Source organism: Mesoplodon mirus, assembly GCF_964341445.2.
Source record: "Mesoplodon mirus genome assembly, chromosome: 15".
NCBI lineage: Eukaryota > Metazoa > Chordata > Mammalia > Artiodactyla > Ziphiidae > Mesoplodon > Mesoplodon mirus.
In genome coordinates, this window is record NC_138991.1 from 63,976,504 (window position 1) to 63,991,787 (window position 15,284).

The following is a 15,284-nucleotide window of genomic DNA, read 5'->3' on the forward strand; positions in this document are numbered from 1 at the left end:
AGCCGGTGCTGCCGCCGCAGGTCTCAGCCGCGATCCGAGCTCGAGTGGGCCGCTGCCGGGACACCGCCCCAGCTCGGACCGGTGCTCGCTGCCCGCCCCCGACCCCCTTGGGTGGCAGAACCTCCCTTGATGGTTGACCCAGTCACAGGGGAAAACCGAGTTGGGGATGGCTCACGGGTAGCTTCACTAACCCTTTCACTCTTTATTTTATTTATTATTTTTTTTTTATTTTTATTTTTGGCTGCGTTGGGTCTTCGTTGTTGTGTGCGGGCTTTCTCTGGTTGCGGTGGGCAGGGGCTACTCTTCATTGCGGTGCGCGGGCTTCTCACTGCAGTGGCTTCTCCTGTTGTGGAGCGCGGGCTCTAGGCGTGCCGGCTTCAGTAGTTGTGGCACGCGAGCTCTAGATAGCAGGCTCAGTAATTGTGGTGCACGGGCTTAGTTGCTTCGCGGCATGTGGGATCTTTCCGGGTCAGGGCTCGAACCCGTGTCCCCTGCATTGGCAGGTGGACTCCCAACCACTGCGCCACCAGGGAAGCCCAACCCTTTCTTTCTTCTGTATAGTCTTCAAGTTGTGGTAAGTACACATAAAAATTACCGTTAGTGATAGTACATTCACAATGTTGTGCAGCTATCACCAACGTGTAGTTAGAGAACGTTGTCATCATTCCAAAAGGAAACCTATACGCATTAGCAGTCACTCCCCATTCTCCCCTCCCCCCAGCCCCTAGCAAACCACTTTCTTTCTCTGTGGATTTGCATTTTCTGGACATTTCATATAAACAGAATTATACATGTGGTCTTTTTCATCTGGTTTCTTTCACTTTAGTATGATGTTTTTGAGGTTTATCCAGGTTGTAGCATGCAGCAGTACTTCATTCCTTTTTGTGGCTGAATATTATTCCATTATATGAATAGACTGATTTTCATCTTGCACATTTGGGTTGTTTCCACCTAATCTACGATTGTAAATAGTGTTGCTATGAACATGTGCATACAGATTCTTTTTATTCTTTTTAAGGTAGCATTAGTTCTTTGAAGCTAAGTGCGTTCTAGGATTTTCTCATTTAAGATACCAATCATCCCCATTTTGAAGAAGAAACTGAGGCACAGAACTGACGGAACACTTGCCCAAGGGCAGACCAAAGATCTAACCCAGGTCTGTCCAGAGTCATGGGCTAGAAACCCACAGGTCGTGCTCTTCCAGCTTGGTTATTCTCTGTGGCTCAGCCCAGTGCTAGATTCCAAAGACTCAGGTGAATCAGACACAGTTCCCTCCAGGAAGGCCAATCTCCGGGGAAGACCAAGCACAGACACAAGGGCCTGGACAGAGAGTGGGCAGCTCTGCCCTGGGAAGGACACCAGCAGAGATTGTCTCCATGCTGGGGCTGCCCAGCTAAGGAACTGAGGACCCTTAGCCTGTCAGGAGCTGGGATGTGTGAGGCACAGATTGGATCACCAGAAGTCAGGCTGGGGTAAAAATGGGGCTGCTTTCTGCAGGGGGCTTGCTCATCATTGCAGGCATTTAAGCAGAGAGTGACAGCGTTTCAGAAGGATCCTCCTGACTGCGGCGCAGGAAAGGAAGATCTAGGATGGACAGTCTCTGAGAGGGACAAACAGGAGGAGGAGCAGGTGGGTACTTATGGAGCAGGAGGGATCTAGGGAGCACCTGGGAAGAGAGGACCAGGAGGACACCTCACTTGAGGATGTATGGGGGAGTGATGGGAAAGCCAGCATCAGAGAGGAAGAGGAAGACCACCAGAGGAATGGAGTGGGGGTGGATTTCAAAGACAGAGCACAGCCTGGGTGTGGATGGACATGAGGAGGAGCTGGCCCAGGGGAGACAGACAACCTGCCCTGCTCCATGCTCCAGAGCCTGTGGACAGAGTTGTCAGGGACGGGCCAGGGCTCCTGCCTGGTTATTCCCTGGGGGTCAGAAAAGGGAATCCTGACCCAGTGAGCTCTAGGCCCCACCTCAGCTGAAGCCCAGGCAGACCAGCGGCAACAGGAGTGGGCCTGAGGTCACTGGAAGGCAGAGTGGCCAGGGGCAGGCCTTCTCCCTTCCCCAAAGTCCTCCTTCCCCCAGATGGCCTCCTTTCCCACCCTGCCCTCAGCGTGGGCTCCACCTGCACACTGTGTGTTTGACAGTCAATAATGGCTTCTCTGTGGCCAGAGCCTGACAGGAACTCCATCATCCTTTATGATGGCTACTCAATCTCCCTTCCTTGGATGTACTTAAATCTATTCAACCAATCCCATGTTGAAGATTATTTAGGTTGCATCCAATTTTTTTTTGCCACTTCAGTCCTTTTTCCTTTTTTTTTTTTTAAGGGTTTGTTGTTGTTGTTGTTTTGTTTTGTTTTGGCCGTGCCGTGCGGCTTGCGGGATCTTGGTTCCCCAACCAGGGATCGAACCCACGCCTTCAGCAGTGAAACCTCAGAGTCCTAACCACTGGACTGCCAGGGAATTCCCTTCAGTCCTCTTTCAATGACACCCTTTTTTGCTTAGCTCATTGGAAGTGATAACATCTGTAAAAACATTTTCAATGGCTATTGGTATTTTCTAATACAATTCAAATCCATGCAATGCTATGAAGATTAGTGTCCTTGTACCATCTAAGTCCACGCCCCACTCCACCTGTGGTCCAGCTTCCTCACTTGGGAGGACCCTGGTGCCGTCCATTCGCAGGTATATAATGAGCACCTACTGTGTGTCAGGGACACAAAGCGATTGATCATGCTGTGCTCCTCTCCCATCCAGATGCATGGCACCTTGTCCAAGGACAGTCCTCTCCAATAAAGGGCACCGTCCTTTCCAGCCTCCTTCAGGACCTTGTCCACAGCCATCCCCTCTCTTGATACTGGCCATTCCATCTCTCCCACTATGCCAGCTCAGACTCTACAACCTACAGGGGATGTTAAACCAAACAGAGCTCAGCTTTGGGGTCAGCTGAGTTTAATCCCAACTCTGCCTTGTCCAGTTGGTGATTCTGTGGCTCAGTTTCCTCATCTGTAAATGGGGACACTAATTGTCTCTGCCTCTCAGGGTTGTCCTGTGATTCTGACAAGGTAATGCAGGTAAGGAGCAGCACTCAGTGCCTAGATGCTTACTGAGTGCCCAGTAAACCAAGGCAACTGGGCAAGTATTGCACCAGGCAGCCCACGGCTGGACAGAGCAGTGTTTTCTCATTCTGGCCAGTGAACCACATACACTGAATATTTCTGGGTGGTAAAGCAGGATTTGTGATCTTCTGTCAGATCCAGTTCTTCCCAGCATCAGTCGGCTCCACCAACAAAACTGAGTGGGAAGACACAGGCAGGAAGGTGCTGCTCCCCTCCTGGCTAGTGGGTGCGCCAGGCAGGAACACTGCATCTCCTGTCCTCGTGGGCCATGGCCCCTGCCCTCCAGGGGTTCCCAGGCCAGCCAAGACCAAAGAACAGGCTGAAGGTAAACAATCAGGGCCTTAAGGGTACTGAGGTTACTGGCTTTACCTCATGGGTTTGGGGGTGAGGGGGGTCCAGAGTAGACATTATGGAGACTTGGGTCCCAAGAGAGGAGCAGGGATTTGACACGCTAGGAGTTGGAGGTCTGGATCGCCTGTCACAGAGTAAGCGCTCAGGAAGCTGGGGCCTGCTGTTCTGCCACCTGGCCCTAGTGAAAGTAATAAGGAGAAACATACACCTACTCTATGAACTGGCAATTCCACTCCTAAGTATATACCCAAGAGAGATGAGGGCCCACATCCACAAATGAGTGTGTAGGAACAAGAACCTTCATAGGGACATTATTTACAATAGCTCCAAACTGGAAGCGACCCAAATGTCCATCACCTGGAGAAAAATCAGGGGAGTATATTCTTACAATGACCCATGTGGCAATTAAAAAAAAAAAAAACAGAAGAATGGATTTCACAGATATTATGTTGATCCAAAAGAAGCAAGACTCAGAGGAGTACACAGGGTAAGCTCCTGTAAGACAGTCTAGAACAGGCAAAGGAGGCTATGACTCACTCTGTGGTGACAGAAGTCAGAAAAGCAGTTCCGGGAGGGGTAACTGCTATGGACTGGATAGTGACTTGAGGGAACTTTCTGGAGTGATGGAAATATTCTATACCTTGATCTGGGGTATGTTTTTATATACATATATAAATTTATTTATTGTTGGCTGCGTTGGGTCTTCGTTGCTGCGCCGGGGCTTTCTCTAGTTGTGTCGAGCGGGGGCTACTCTTCATTGCAGTGCGTGGGCTTCTCATTGTGGTGGCTTCTCTTGTTGCAGAGCACAGGCTCTAGGCACGCAGGCTCCAGTAGCTGTGGCACACGGGCTCTAGAGCGCAGGCTCAGTAGTTGTGGCGCACGGGCTTAGTTGCTCCACGGCATGTGGGATCTTCCCGGACCAGGGCTCGAACCCATGTCCCCTGCATTGGCAGGTGGATTCTTAACCACTGAGCCACCAGGGAAGTCCTGAGCTATGTTTACACACGCATAACAGGGATGTAAAAATTCCATCAAGCTGCACACTTAAAATTTATGCAATTTACTGTATGTTACGCCTCCATAAAAGTTAATAATACCTAATAATGATGATAATAGCCACCAATTGTTGAGTGCTGTGTTCTAGGCACTACTGCCCTTCTTTTAGACCCTAATGCCACTGTCTTGTAATTACTCGTCCACATGACCACCAAGGCACAAGGAAAGCGTTTTTGCGAACGACTGGAAATGAGAACGCGACGCTTGTTGGGAAGGAGCCTGGGGCTGGCTCTCAGGAATGGCCGTAGTCGGCCCACGCGCAGACACTATCCGGAGTATGTCCACGGCGGAGGGCACAGCCCAGCGCCACCCTGGCAAAGGTGCAGACGTGACTCCAGCCCCCAAAAGGGCACCGCAGCCGCCCCTCCTGCCGCGGTGCTGCGGAGAGCCCCGCCAGCAAGATCAGAGACAAGCTAGCCAATCAGCAGCCGGCTCGGCCGGTGGGGGGGTGGGTCACTGGATTAAGGGCCTCCGTCACCTAGGCTGACCAAGAGCCTCCAATAGGCGAGCTGCCCCGCGGCAGCCAATGAACAGCAGGCTTACGTCCTGCGCCGACTCTCCGGCTCCTCCACCGAATTTCCGCAGTGAGCGTCCGACGCAGAATGCCGGTTGGCTCCCTGCCAGCGAATCACCGGGGCGCCTAGGGCCTGACAGCCAATGGCTGCCTGCCGGACCGCGCCGGACCGCGAAGGTTGGCGCTGCGCTCCTGCAGCCCGAGGGAGGCGGGGGCGGATTGGCGCAGGCGGTGTCCAATGGGAGGCAACTGAGGGGCGCGTGGCCAATGAGTGCGCCGGGGGCGGGGCGGGGGCGGTGGCGGGCGGCTGCGAGGAAGAGGTGGCGGTCGGTGGTGGCGGTCGGTGGTGGCGGCGGCGGGCCATGGCGGAGGTGGAGGCCGGCGGCGACGAGGGCCGCTGCGTGCGGCTGAATGCCGAGCGGGCCCAGGAGCTGCTGGCCGACGTGGACACGGTGCTTTTCGACTGCGACGGCGTGCTGTGGCGCGGTGAGACGGCGGTCTCCGGCGCGCCCGAGACCCTGACGGCGCTGCGGGCCCGCGGCAAGCGCCTCGGCTTCATCACCAACAACAGCAGCAAGACCCGCGAGGCCTACGCCGAGAAGCTACGGCGCCTGGGCTTCGGCGGCCCGGCGGGGCCCGGCGCCGGCAGTGAGGTCTTCGGCACGGCCTACTGCACCGCGCTCTACCTGCGCCAGCGCCTGACCGGTCCGCCGGCCCCCAAGGCCTACGTGCTGGGCAGCGTGGCCCTGGCCGCCGAGCTGGAGGCCGTGGGCGTCTCCTGCGTGGGCGTGGGGCCCGAGCCGCTGCAGGGCGACGGCCCCAGCGCCTGGCTGGATGAGCCCCTGGAGCCTGATGTGCGCGCCGTCGTGGTGGGCTTCGACCCGCACTTCAGCTACATGAAGCTCACGAAGGCCGTGCGCTACCTGCAGCAGCCCGGCTGCCTGCTCGTGGGCACCAACATGGACAACCGGCTCCCACTCGAGAACGGCCGCTTCATCGCGGGTCCGTGCGCCCCGGGGGAGGGAGGCTGGAGGGCGAGCGACGGGTCCCTCCCGGCCTCTGACCCCCGGCACTCTCCTCCTCTTCTTCTCCGCCCCGCAGGTACTGGCTGTCTGGTCCGAGCCGTGGAGATGGCCGCGCAGCGCCAAGCCGACGTCATAGGGAAGCCCAGCCGCTTCATCTTCGACTGCGTGTCCCAGGAATATGGCATCAACCCGGAGCGTACCATCATGGTGGGTGATCGCCTGGACACAGACATCCTCCTGGGCGTCACTTGTGGTCTGAAGACCATCCTGACCCTCACTGGGGTCTCCACTCTGCGGGATGTGAAGAGTAATCAGGAAAGTGACTGCCTGTCGAAGAAGAAAATGGTCCCTGACTTCTATGTTGACAGCATAGCCGACCTTTTGCCTGCCCTTCAAGGTTAAAGATTTAGTGTCTTTAATCTCCAGAATAAAAAAAATTGAAAATCACCCAAATTAATAGGTGGGGCTTAAGCATCACTCAGCTAGGTGACTTCAAGTTTGCTTACTTGGAGTTAAGCAGAGGTACTAGTTGTTAACCTTGTAAGTAAATGTCTGGGGGGTTGGATTTTTACAAATGCTTATATTTTAAGATGCACTTTTAAGCTTGGAGGGCATTGTGGGGGTCCTGGGCCTTAGGTGCCAATTGGTCTTGCTGTTGGGTTCAGCATATGTCCAGGATTCAGGTAACCTCGGGGCCTCCTAATGGGACTGAGGTGGGTCTAGGGGTGTCATGTATTTTATTGAAAATTTCAGGGATCCGGGGGAGGAGGGGCTGATTATTTTGACTGTTGTAGAAACCCAGGGCCCCTTCTGTGCGGTCGTCAGCAGAGGAGCCTGCTGCTGCCTCAGCCCCTCACCTGCAGGTTGGGAGTGGAGGAAAGGGCTGGCTCAGGTGGTGTCTCCCTGTCCATGGGGTGTGGGGTGGTACCCTCACCACCACCCCACACTTCCTTAAAAACCACTCTGATGTCACAGTTGAGTGTATGTTCCGTCTTAGATACCCAGGGCTGCAACTCCTCATGCACGATTGTGCAGTTCTGTAAACTCAGCCTGGCTAAACCTCATCTTTTCCAAATGTGCATATAAACCCAGGTGACTTGGACTGAGCGTATTGTTTGCTGAGCGCCAGGAGGGTATGAATGCCTTTGTTGAACTCCGGGCTGCCGTGCAGGGAGCTCAGAGCAGCACTGGTACCAAAAGTTTTTTTAACTTTTGAACAACTTTGTCAGGTGGTGGAAGTGAACTTAGTAAGCATGTCGATTAATAGCTGTGCTCTGTCTTGTAGGGAAAATCCCACTGAAGAAGTCTCTGTGCCCCGCAGCCAGCAGTATGGCCAAAGGCATGTGCTGGCTAAGGAATGCTTGTCACCCAAGGCTCCCTCTGGGTAGAGGAGGAAAGAGGTGTCCCTCAAAACAGGAAGTCCTTTTACAGAGCATCCAGTCTTTTCCTGTCTTAGTTGGGATGGGTGTCATATGTCAATGGTCCATGAGGCTACCTATTTTGACCCTGGAGTCCCTTGTCAGTTGCCATCTGGAGGACTAGCAGGGGGCCATGGCTTTTTCTGCCTGTTCCCTAAGTTGCTGACCTTTGAGAATAGGCCTGATAAGCAGACTCTCTGGCCGCACTTGTAGGGTAGGGCCTGGGAGGCTGTTCCTTTTGGCCGACTCCTTCCTGGCGCCTCGCCCTGCACCCAGTGGCATCTGCCCAGAGCCTGTGACTTTTCTCCTAGCCCCAGGGTCACAGTGCTCCTTCATTGACTCTCGTAAGAGTGCTCAGAGCAATAAAGGGTGTCCTGAGCCTCCAGCTCCCCCCAGGCCTGGGTGTCTGGGGTTCGGACTCTGCCGTGGGCAACACGAGGGCAGCGGGCGCCTGTGAGGTTGGTGGTGCTGACGTTGGCTCTGCGAGGTCGGCTCAAGGTGGGTCAGGATATTGAGCAGGCCTGTCAGGGCGTTGTCACCCACACCAGGAACACGCGGCAGGTGCAGCAGCCAGCAACACCTCCCTTTTCTGCTGGGCGGCAGCCCGGGAGCCCTGTGCATCATGTCTACACCCCATTACACTGTGTGAACCCAAAGGTATATTAAACTCTCAAACCCCAGCTGACTCTGGTGTTCCTCGCTCTCTCCTGGACAGCAGCCTTCACACACAGGGTGCAGCTGTCTCACCACAGCTAGGCGGTGGAGAGGGCAGCCAGGGCCGGGTACACTCAGTACAAGGCCATTCTGGGATTCCAATTCAGAGTTGGGACGCTGACAACAGCAACTCCACCCCGTCTCAGGCCCACTGCAGAGAGTCAGGTTCTGAAGAATCAGGAAAAACAAGGGACAAAAAAAACCAGTATGAAAGGGCCATGGGGTGAACCTGGTGAAGGAATGCACTTCCTGAAAGCTGCCAGTGCTGGGGCCCACTAACTGTTGGGATCCACAGTATCAAGCAGCTAGAAATGCACGGCACCAGTCAGAGAAAGCCATGCTGGGCAGGGCAGGGGTCAGTGGACATGAGGCTGACCTAACCATCCTGGGGTGTGCAGATTTCAGGAAGCTGTCCTCACCGCAGTGGAGGTTCCTGGAAGCCATCCTGGTCTCAGGCAGGCACCTACCTGGGGGGTTCTCTGTGTTGGTGGGGGCTGGGAAGCAGCTGGGAGCAGCTGGGGTGCATGGGGAGGAAAGGGAAGTGGCACAGAGTCCCATGCCTGTCGTTCATGAAACAGGCACTTGTTGATGGTCTGCTGCGTGCCAGGCCCTGTACCCAGTCCTGGGAGTGTAGAGTTAACCCGAGAGACTAGAAACAGGCTTCTTTAGGAAAAATTAATTCCGCCCCCAGCTAGACTCCCTATATAAAGTCGGCCAGGCCTGAGCTGCCCTCTGTGCCAGCCGCTGGGTCCTGACTTCCACAGTGGCCATGCTCTCATGACCTCCCACGCCCATGCGCTCTCTGGTCTGCACAGGCCAGGTGTCGGGGGAGCCAGGCACAGTGACGAGCAGCCTCCCCAGGTGACCTGTCTCTGACCCGGATATCAGGTAGCTGGGCTGGGGCTGGGGAGGAGGGGAAGGGGCCAGGACGATTGTTTGACTCATCGGAGGTGTCCTGAGGTTTCCGGGGCTGCAGCAGACAATCAGCGCATTGTCACCAGGGCTGCATCATGGAGCGGGGGAGCTGCCGGGCCGAGAGCCCCGGATCTGGACCTGTCGGGGTGAGTGCCTCCCACCACTCGGTGCCCTCTCCTTGGACAAAGACCCAGGGCCTGTCCTGCAGGGGCAGGAGAAGCGTCCACCTCCCATACCCCCTCAGCCCCGTCCTTCCCTGAGCCAGCCTGTTGCCTGGTCTCCGCTCCAGGCCCCACTGACTGCAGTGTGCCTCCACGTGAAGACCAAGCCCTGCCACGGGGGCTGGAGAGCTCCTGGCCTGCTACTGCTGCTGCTGGCACTGGCCACCGCTGGGGCCGTGGCTGGAGGGCTTCTTGGCTTCGCTCACAGCCCTCTCAAGGTGAGGCCCCCTCAGGACCCGGGCAGGGCACAGACAGTTGGGAGGAGGAGGAGAGACCAGCATAGCCCACCCCTCCAGTGGAGCCAGGGCTCGTAGCAGACAGCAGGAGGACCAGAGGGGTGGCAGGGTTAGAAGCCTCGCCGCAGGGCTGGGGGAGTGTCGGGGGCTGCTCCAGCCTGGCCAGCTGAGCTCCTGCTTCCCACTCTTAGCCACTGCTGCAGACGCTCCGTCTGACCCTCCCGAGCCCCAGGGTGCCCCGGTCCAACCAAACCGAACAGGTGGACGTGGCCCAGAACGTGGCAACCATCAGGGTGACTCCAGCTCAGAGCAACCACAGCTGGGCAGTGCTGTTCGACGGGCAGAACGTGAGTGGCCTAGGGAGGGGGGTGGGGGCGGGGGTGGATGTTCAGGTGGCCCTGCCTCACCTGCCTGCCTTCCCAGGGTTGTGTCTGTTACCGCCCCTCAGAGCACCAGGCCTGCTTCCTCCGCCTGATGGAACCCCGAGACCGCGAGACCCTGCAGCTGCTGGTGAACACCTCTTGGGTAAGGAGCCTCCGGCCAGGGGCCAGACAAAGGGTCCTGTGTGTGGCCTGGGCCCGGGGCAGGATGGGGCTCCAGTTTCAGGGGAACAGAAGCCCTATCTTCCTTTGGCTGAGGCTGCTGACAAGAGCCAGGGCAGGGCTGGCACGATGCCAGCATGTCCAGGGACACGTGGGCCCAACCCAGCCAGGGGCAGTGCGAGTGTCCTTCTCTGCAGCCCCAAGGGACTCGCAGCCCCAGCCAGGACACCCACTATGCCCAGGAGCTGCTGGCAGTGCTTGGGAGCCGTGAGGTGGACCCTGCCCAGGTGGGGGCTTCCGTGCGGAACCTTTGTGCAAAGACCCCCATTTACTGGGCCCGACGAGCAGAGAGTGAGTTGGGGCAGGCTGTGCGGAGGGGCCTGGGCTCCCGCAGGACAGTCGGTGGTGGGGTGGGGAAGGAGTTCTTTAGGAATCATGGAGGCCCCTCCCCCCCAGGGCCCCAGAGGCAGCGGCTGATCTACCTATGCATCGACATCTGCTTCCCAAGCAACATCTGCATGTCCGTCTGCTTTTATTACCTCCCGGACTAAGCCCTTGCAGCGCAGCCCCTCAGGCCAGCCAGCTGGCCGGCGCAATCACCAGTCCATGGAGGGTAGCCGCTGGCGGGGCTAATAAACAACTCCACCTGGCCGTGACGGTGTCCTCTGTGGCCTCGGGACACGAAACAGTGGCAGGGAGGGGAAGGAGTAGGCACTGGCTTGGGGGTGGGCACCAGCCTCGGATCCCCCTCAGTGGCTCTAGGCCCTGTGGGTCCAGAATTTCTGAAGGGAATGCATGCTGCCTAGGGTGGGCCTCCTGAGCCTCCTCGCATCCAGCTGGGGCTGAGAGAGTCCCAGGATGGACCAGCCTGGCCAGTCTAGTCTGGCCAGGGACCAGGGTAGGTCAGTCAGGTCCAGCGAGCCTAGGATGGTAGAGGCCAGCCCATGGGGTGTTACTCTGATGTGGGCAGCTGAACAGACACATCCAGCTGGTGCCGCCTGGACAGCTGCCTGCAATCCTGAGAGGACACAGGTTAGCCCAGCACACTGTCATTGAAGGCCAAGCAGACAACAGCTTTCTGGTGGCCGCCGTACTCTCTCTTGATCTCTCCCGTCTCCACGCACCAGAGCCGGGCCAGGTTGTCAGAGGAAGCTGCAGGGAGGGAGAGCATGGGTGGCGGCTCAGAGTGCAGCCCCAGGCCGGGCCAACAAGGGCGGGGAGGCAGGGCAGGCGGGCAGGGCTTACCGGTGACTATGTACTGGGAGTCCCCCGAGAAGGCGCAGCCCCACATCCAGCCTCGGGACGACTCTCCAGGGTTGCTGCTCTTGATGCTCAGCTCCGTCATCAGGGAGAAGTTGGACGTCCTCCAAATCTTGCACGTCTGGTCGGCCGAGCAGGTGGCGAGGAGCCTGGGGGTGGGTGTGAGCGTGGCAGGGGTGTCATCAACGGCCATTCCTATCCTGTACCCCCTTGCCATCCTCCAAGCAGGCCCAACGCATTAGGCCCCCAACCCCAGGCACACTGCTTTCTCCCCGCAGCCATGCAAGGGCTCCCGGCCCCCCAGGCCCTGCACACACGTGGAGTCTGGGCTGAAGCGGCACTGCAGGGCGTAGCGGGTGTGTGCTGGGATCTTGGTCTTGGGGATGAGCTGTGTCACCTCGTCACCAATGCCCCCAGTTAGGTTCCAGACATAGCAGTTCCCCTGTGGGGTAGGAGGGAAGTCACGGGAGGCCCAGAGCCTCCGGTCTGACAGGTGGGGAAGGATGCCCTGGTGGCAAGACCTAGATCCAGGGGCTGCCATTCAACGTCGTGGCTGTGCACAAGGATCTGGGGGCCAGGGGACATGTGACAGGCACATCTGGCCCTGCCTGCAAGGAGCACCTGGGTGACCTGGCCCCAACCAAGGGCCATACCTGATGAGCTGAGGGCAGGAGGCCATGCCTGGCCTTCCTGAAGGATGCTGCTGGCCAACACGAATGTGAAGAACAAGATGAGAGGAGGGCACCCAGATAGAGGGAACAGCAGGGCAAAGGCTTGGAAGTGGGCGGTTGGGGATGTCGGGAACAACTGATTTGCTGAGACTGAATGGACGTTAAAGGAAGAAAATGAGGCTGGATAGGAGTCCAGGGGTCAAATCACAGTGTCCTGAAGCCCTGGTAAGGAGCCTAGGGCATCTTGCAGTTCACCCAGGGGAAGGATGCAGTCAGGCTGGTACTGCTGAAGGATGCTCTGGTAGCAGAGGGAAAATGGGTTAGGGGCAGGGGGAGATCACAGAGGAAGGAAGGAGGTCAGAGAGGCTGCAACCACTGTCAGGAGAGACGAGGGAAACTTGGACCAGGAGGAGACAGGGAGGAGAAAGGGAAACGGACAACTGGAAAGACTCTGGAGATGGAGGTGACTGGACTGCTGGGTGGGCTATGGCAGGCAGCGAGAGGCAGCATCAGGAGTGACACCCAGGTTTCTGGCTTTGGTGGCTGGGTCAGAGCTGGAGCCCAGGATGGGGAAGCAGGGCTGTGGGGGGAGGGGAGGGGCCAGAGGGACATCTGGGGAATCAGCCCACCTTAAGGGAATAAGGGAGGTAAGGGGCTGGGAGCCGAGCTGCACACCCATCCCTGGGACTCACAGTGCTATTGACCGCGGCCATGTAGCTGGCATCGGGGTCGATGTGGGCCGATGTGATAGAGACCTCAGGCTCCGGGATCAGCTGCTCATTGTGGTCAGTTTTCAAGTCCCAGATGTGGATGGCGCCACTCTGGTCACCCACAATGAGTTCTGCCTGAGGTGCAGGGGCGGTGAGGTGGGGCAGGACCCCTGCCCTCCAAAGCCCCAGGGTGCCCAGCCCTGTGCTTCCCCCTCACCTGGTTGGGGTGCAGGCACACACAGTTAATGGGCGCATTCACCTGGAAGATCCGCTGACACTGCAGGTTCCGGGACCTTCGAGGTGGGGGACACACTCTGTCTATAGTGGATGCCATTGGTACTCCACCAAGAGGCCCTTTCCCTGGCCACTTATCTTGTCTCTCTACGATGGGAGCTGTCTCATAGGAAATACTTGGGACGTTTGGCCCTCCCCAGGGGCAGCCTGAAGCCAATAACTGACTCAGAGGGGCATAAAGGGTGGCCCCTTGCCTCAAGGCGGGGCTCACTGTTTGATGCAGTTCATTCCAGAGCCGCCTATTGAATCAGGCTGAGGCTCTGCTCATCTCTGTGGGTCTTCATCCCTGCCCTATCTTTCCTCACTTGGCCCTCAATAAGTCACCTGCACAGAAAACCCCGTCTCAGCCTCTGCTTGGAGGGGACCTGACCTAAGACAGTCTCCCAGCCTGGCCCTCACCCCCACACACCCAGGCAGCAGACCCCTCCTGCTCAGTACCCCACACCTGAGGTCCCAGATCCGGGCGGTGCAGTCCTCCCCACCAGTGTACATCCAGCGGCCGTCCTCGTGGAAGCCCACAGATGCGATGTTCTTGTTGACCCCATCATAGCTGATGATGGGGTTGGGGTTATTGGAGTTGAGATCATACATGCGAATGTGCTGGTAACCTAGGGGCACAGGTCAAACTGAAGTGTGGCTGCGCCTAGATGGACCTATGAGAAATCAGGGGGTGGGGTCGAGGGCACAGGTACCTGCAGCAGCAATCATGCTGCGGTCAGGTGTGATCTCCAGCGCATTCACCTGCTAGGTCTGTTAAGGAGGATGACAAACAGAGCCCATCCTTCCCACCGGAGGCCTTTACCCAGACTGTTATCCCTAACAGGCATCCTGCCCAGCACCACCTGCCCCAACTCCACAGTGGAGGATACGGAGTCCTGGTGCTGCACCGTTCGCGTACAGATCCCGCTGTGGGCCTGCCAGAACCGCACCGTGTGGTCATAGCCTGCAGTGGCCAAGATGACGGGGTCACTGCCCACCGTACCTGGAGACGTGTTCATGGTGTGGCTGCTTGAAAGACTCGGATCTACACAGGGCCCTAGGTCTGACAGGCAGGGGTCAGAGATCAGAGCATCTGGAGAAGAGAGAGGAGTGCAGTGTTTAGGGAATACCCTCTATGTCCTAAACAGGTTACAACAGATTACTCGGTGCTAAAAAATAAAATCATCCCATTTTAGATATGGGGAAACTGAGGCTCAGAGAGGTTCAGGGATACGCGACGGACAGCGCCGAGCTCCAAGGCGCATGCTCCGTTCCCCGCCCCAAGAACCCTGCCGGAACGCCAACCTACCCGCGGCAGGCAGGGGGCAGTCACGTCCGGGGCACCACTCCGCCGCAGGGCCGGGCCGCGCATGCGCAGCGAGGCGGACAGGCCGGAGGGAAAAGCCTGAACGCTACGGCTGCGCATGCGTGGCAGGCCCGTGGCTGGACCTGATGGGCGGGGGTGCTTTCTGGCTGGACCCTCGAGCTCCCCGGTGCTCCGTCGACCACCCTGACTCCGTCCCGCTGAGCCAGCTTCCCCCGGGCGCGCTCTCCCGGTCACTGAAAGCCGCATTCCAGCCCTCGCCCCGCGGCCTCCGTACCTTGCTTGCTGCTCTGCGTTCCGCCGCGGTCCAGGACGCCTAGCGGAGCCGGAGCAAGTCGATAGAGGCCGAGGCCGAGCGTAGAGTTATCGATGGGCCATTAGGGCGACACCATGGGGCGTAAGGGGAGCAGGGACGGGGGACGAGACTAGAGTTCTGGGGCAGGGGGCTCCTCAGTACGGGCCTCTGCGGTATCGGGCGAAGCCGATGGACGAAAGCAGCGACCCCAGCCTTCTCCCCACTAGGGCACCTCACCCTTCTGAGACCCATTCCCCAGGCCGGGTTGCACCATCCACTCCCTCCCATCCATCCCCTGATTCCCACGCGGGGCTAGGATTCCCAGGTAAATTACAGGACATCCAGTTGCATTTGAATTCAGATAAGCAACATGTTTTGTTTTGATAAGTATAAGTATATCCCAAATATTGTATGGGATATACTTATACTAAAAAGTTCTTCGTTGCCTAGGTGAAATTTAAGTGTAGCTAGTTGTCCTGTGGTTTTATTTGCTAGATCAGGCAACCCTACTCTGGTCCCTTTCAGGACTGTCCAGCCAGGGTCTGACCCTTGGGTCCCCTCACTAATCCCAGTGACCCCTCAAAAACTGGGGTCCCTCTTGCTGCTTTTTCCATCCAGTCTTCCCACACTCTACACACGT

General features: G+C 57.5%; 3 protein-coding genes across 4 annotated transcripts; 2 read left to right on the forward strand and 1 right to left on the reverse strand.

Annotated features, from left to right (window-relative positions):
- Positions 1 to 5,339: 5,339 nt before the first annotated feature.
- PGP (phosphoglycolate phosphatase) lies at positions 5,340 to 6,546 on the forward strand. The gene is made up of 2 exons (XM_082600522.1): positions 5,340 to 6,042; positions 6,142 to 6,546. Exons 1-2 carry the CDS (start codon positions 5,403 to 5,405, stop codon positions 6,465 to 6,467), a joined length of 966 nt encoding a protein of 321 aa, XP_082456648.1. The 5' UTR covers positions 5,340 to 5,402; the 3' UTR covers positions 6,468 to 6,546.
- Positions 6,547 to 9,207: 2,661 nt separating this feature from the next.
- Positions 9,208 to 10,662, forward strand: BRICD5 (BRICHOS domain containing 5; the record flags this gene model as incomplete). The annotated part of the gene is made up of 6 exons (XM_082643687.1): positions 9,208 to 9,258; positions 9,429 to 9,551; positions 9,761 to 9,916; positions 9,993 to 10,094; positions 10,309 to 10,462; positions 10,568 to 10,662. The coding sequence occupies 6 exons, from the start codon at positions 9,208 to 9,210 to the stop codon at positions 10,660 to 10,662; spliced, it is 681 nt and encodes a 226-aa protein (XP_082499813.1).
- Positions 10,663 to 10,674: 12 nt separating this feature from the next.
- Positions 10,675 to 14,664, reverse strand: MLST8 (MTOR associated protein, LST8 homolog). Of its 2 annotated transcripts, none has more exons than XM_082643686.1 (9): positions 14,335 to 14,609; positions 13,916 to 14,118; positions 13,739 to 13,790; positions 13,492 to 13,654; positions 12,970 to 13,045; positions 12,735 to 12,887; positions 11,689 to 11,813; positions 11,357 to 11,520; positions 10,675 to 11,263 (listed from the first exon to the last, which is right to left on the reverse strand). In XM_082643686.1, the coding sequence occupies exons 2-9, from the start codon at positions 14,042 to 14,044 to the stop codon at positions 11,145 to 11,147; spliced, it is 981 nt and encodes a 326-aa protein (XP_082499812.1). In that variant the 5' UTR covers positions 14,045 to 14,118; positions 14,335 to 14,609; the 3' UTR covers positions 10,675 to 11,144. The 2 variants fall into 2 exon arrangements, with proteins under 2 accessions (XP_082499812.1, XP_082499811.1); XM_082643685.1 differs by lacking the exon at positions 14,335 to 14,609 and adding an exon at positions 14,627 to 14,664 and having other exon boundaries at positions 10,676 to 11,263.
- Between the last annotated feature and the right edge of the window lie 620 nt (positions 14,665 to 15,284).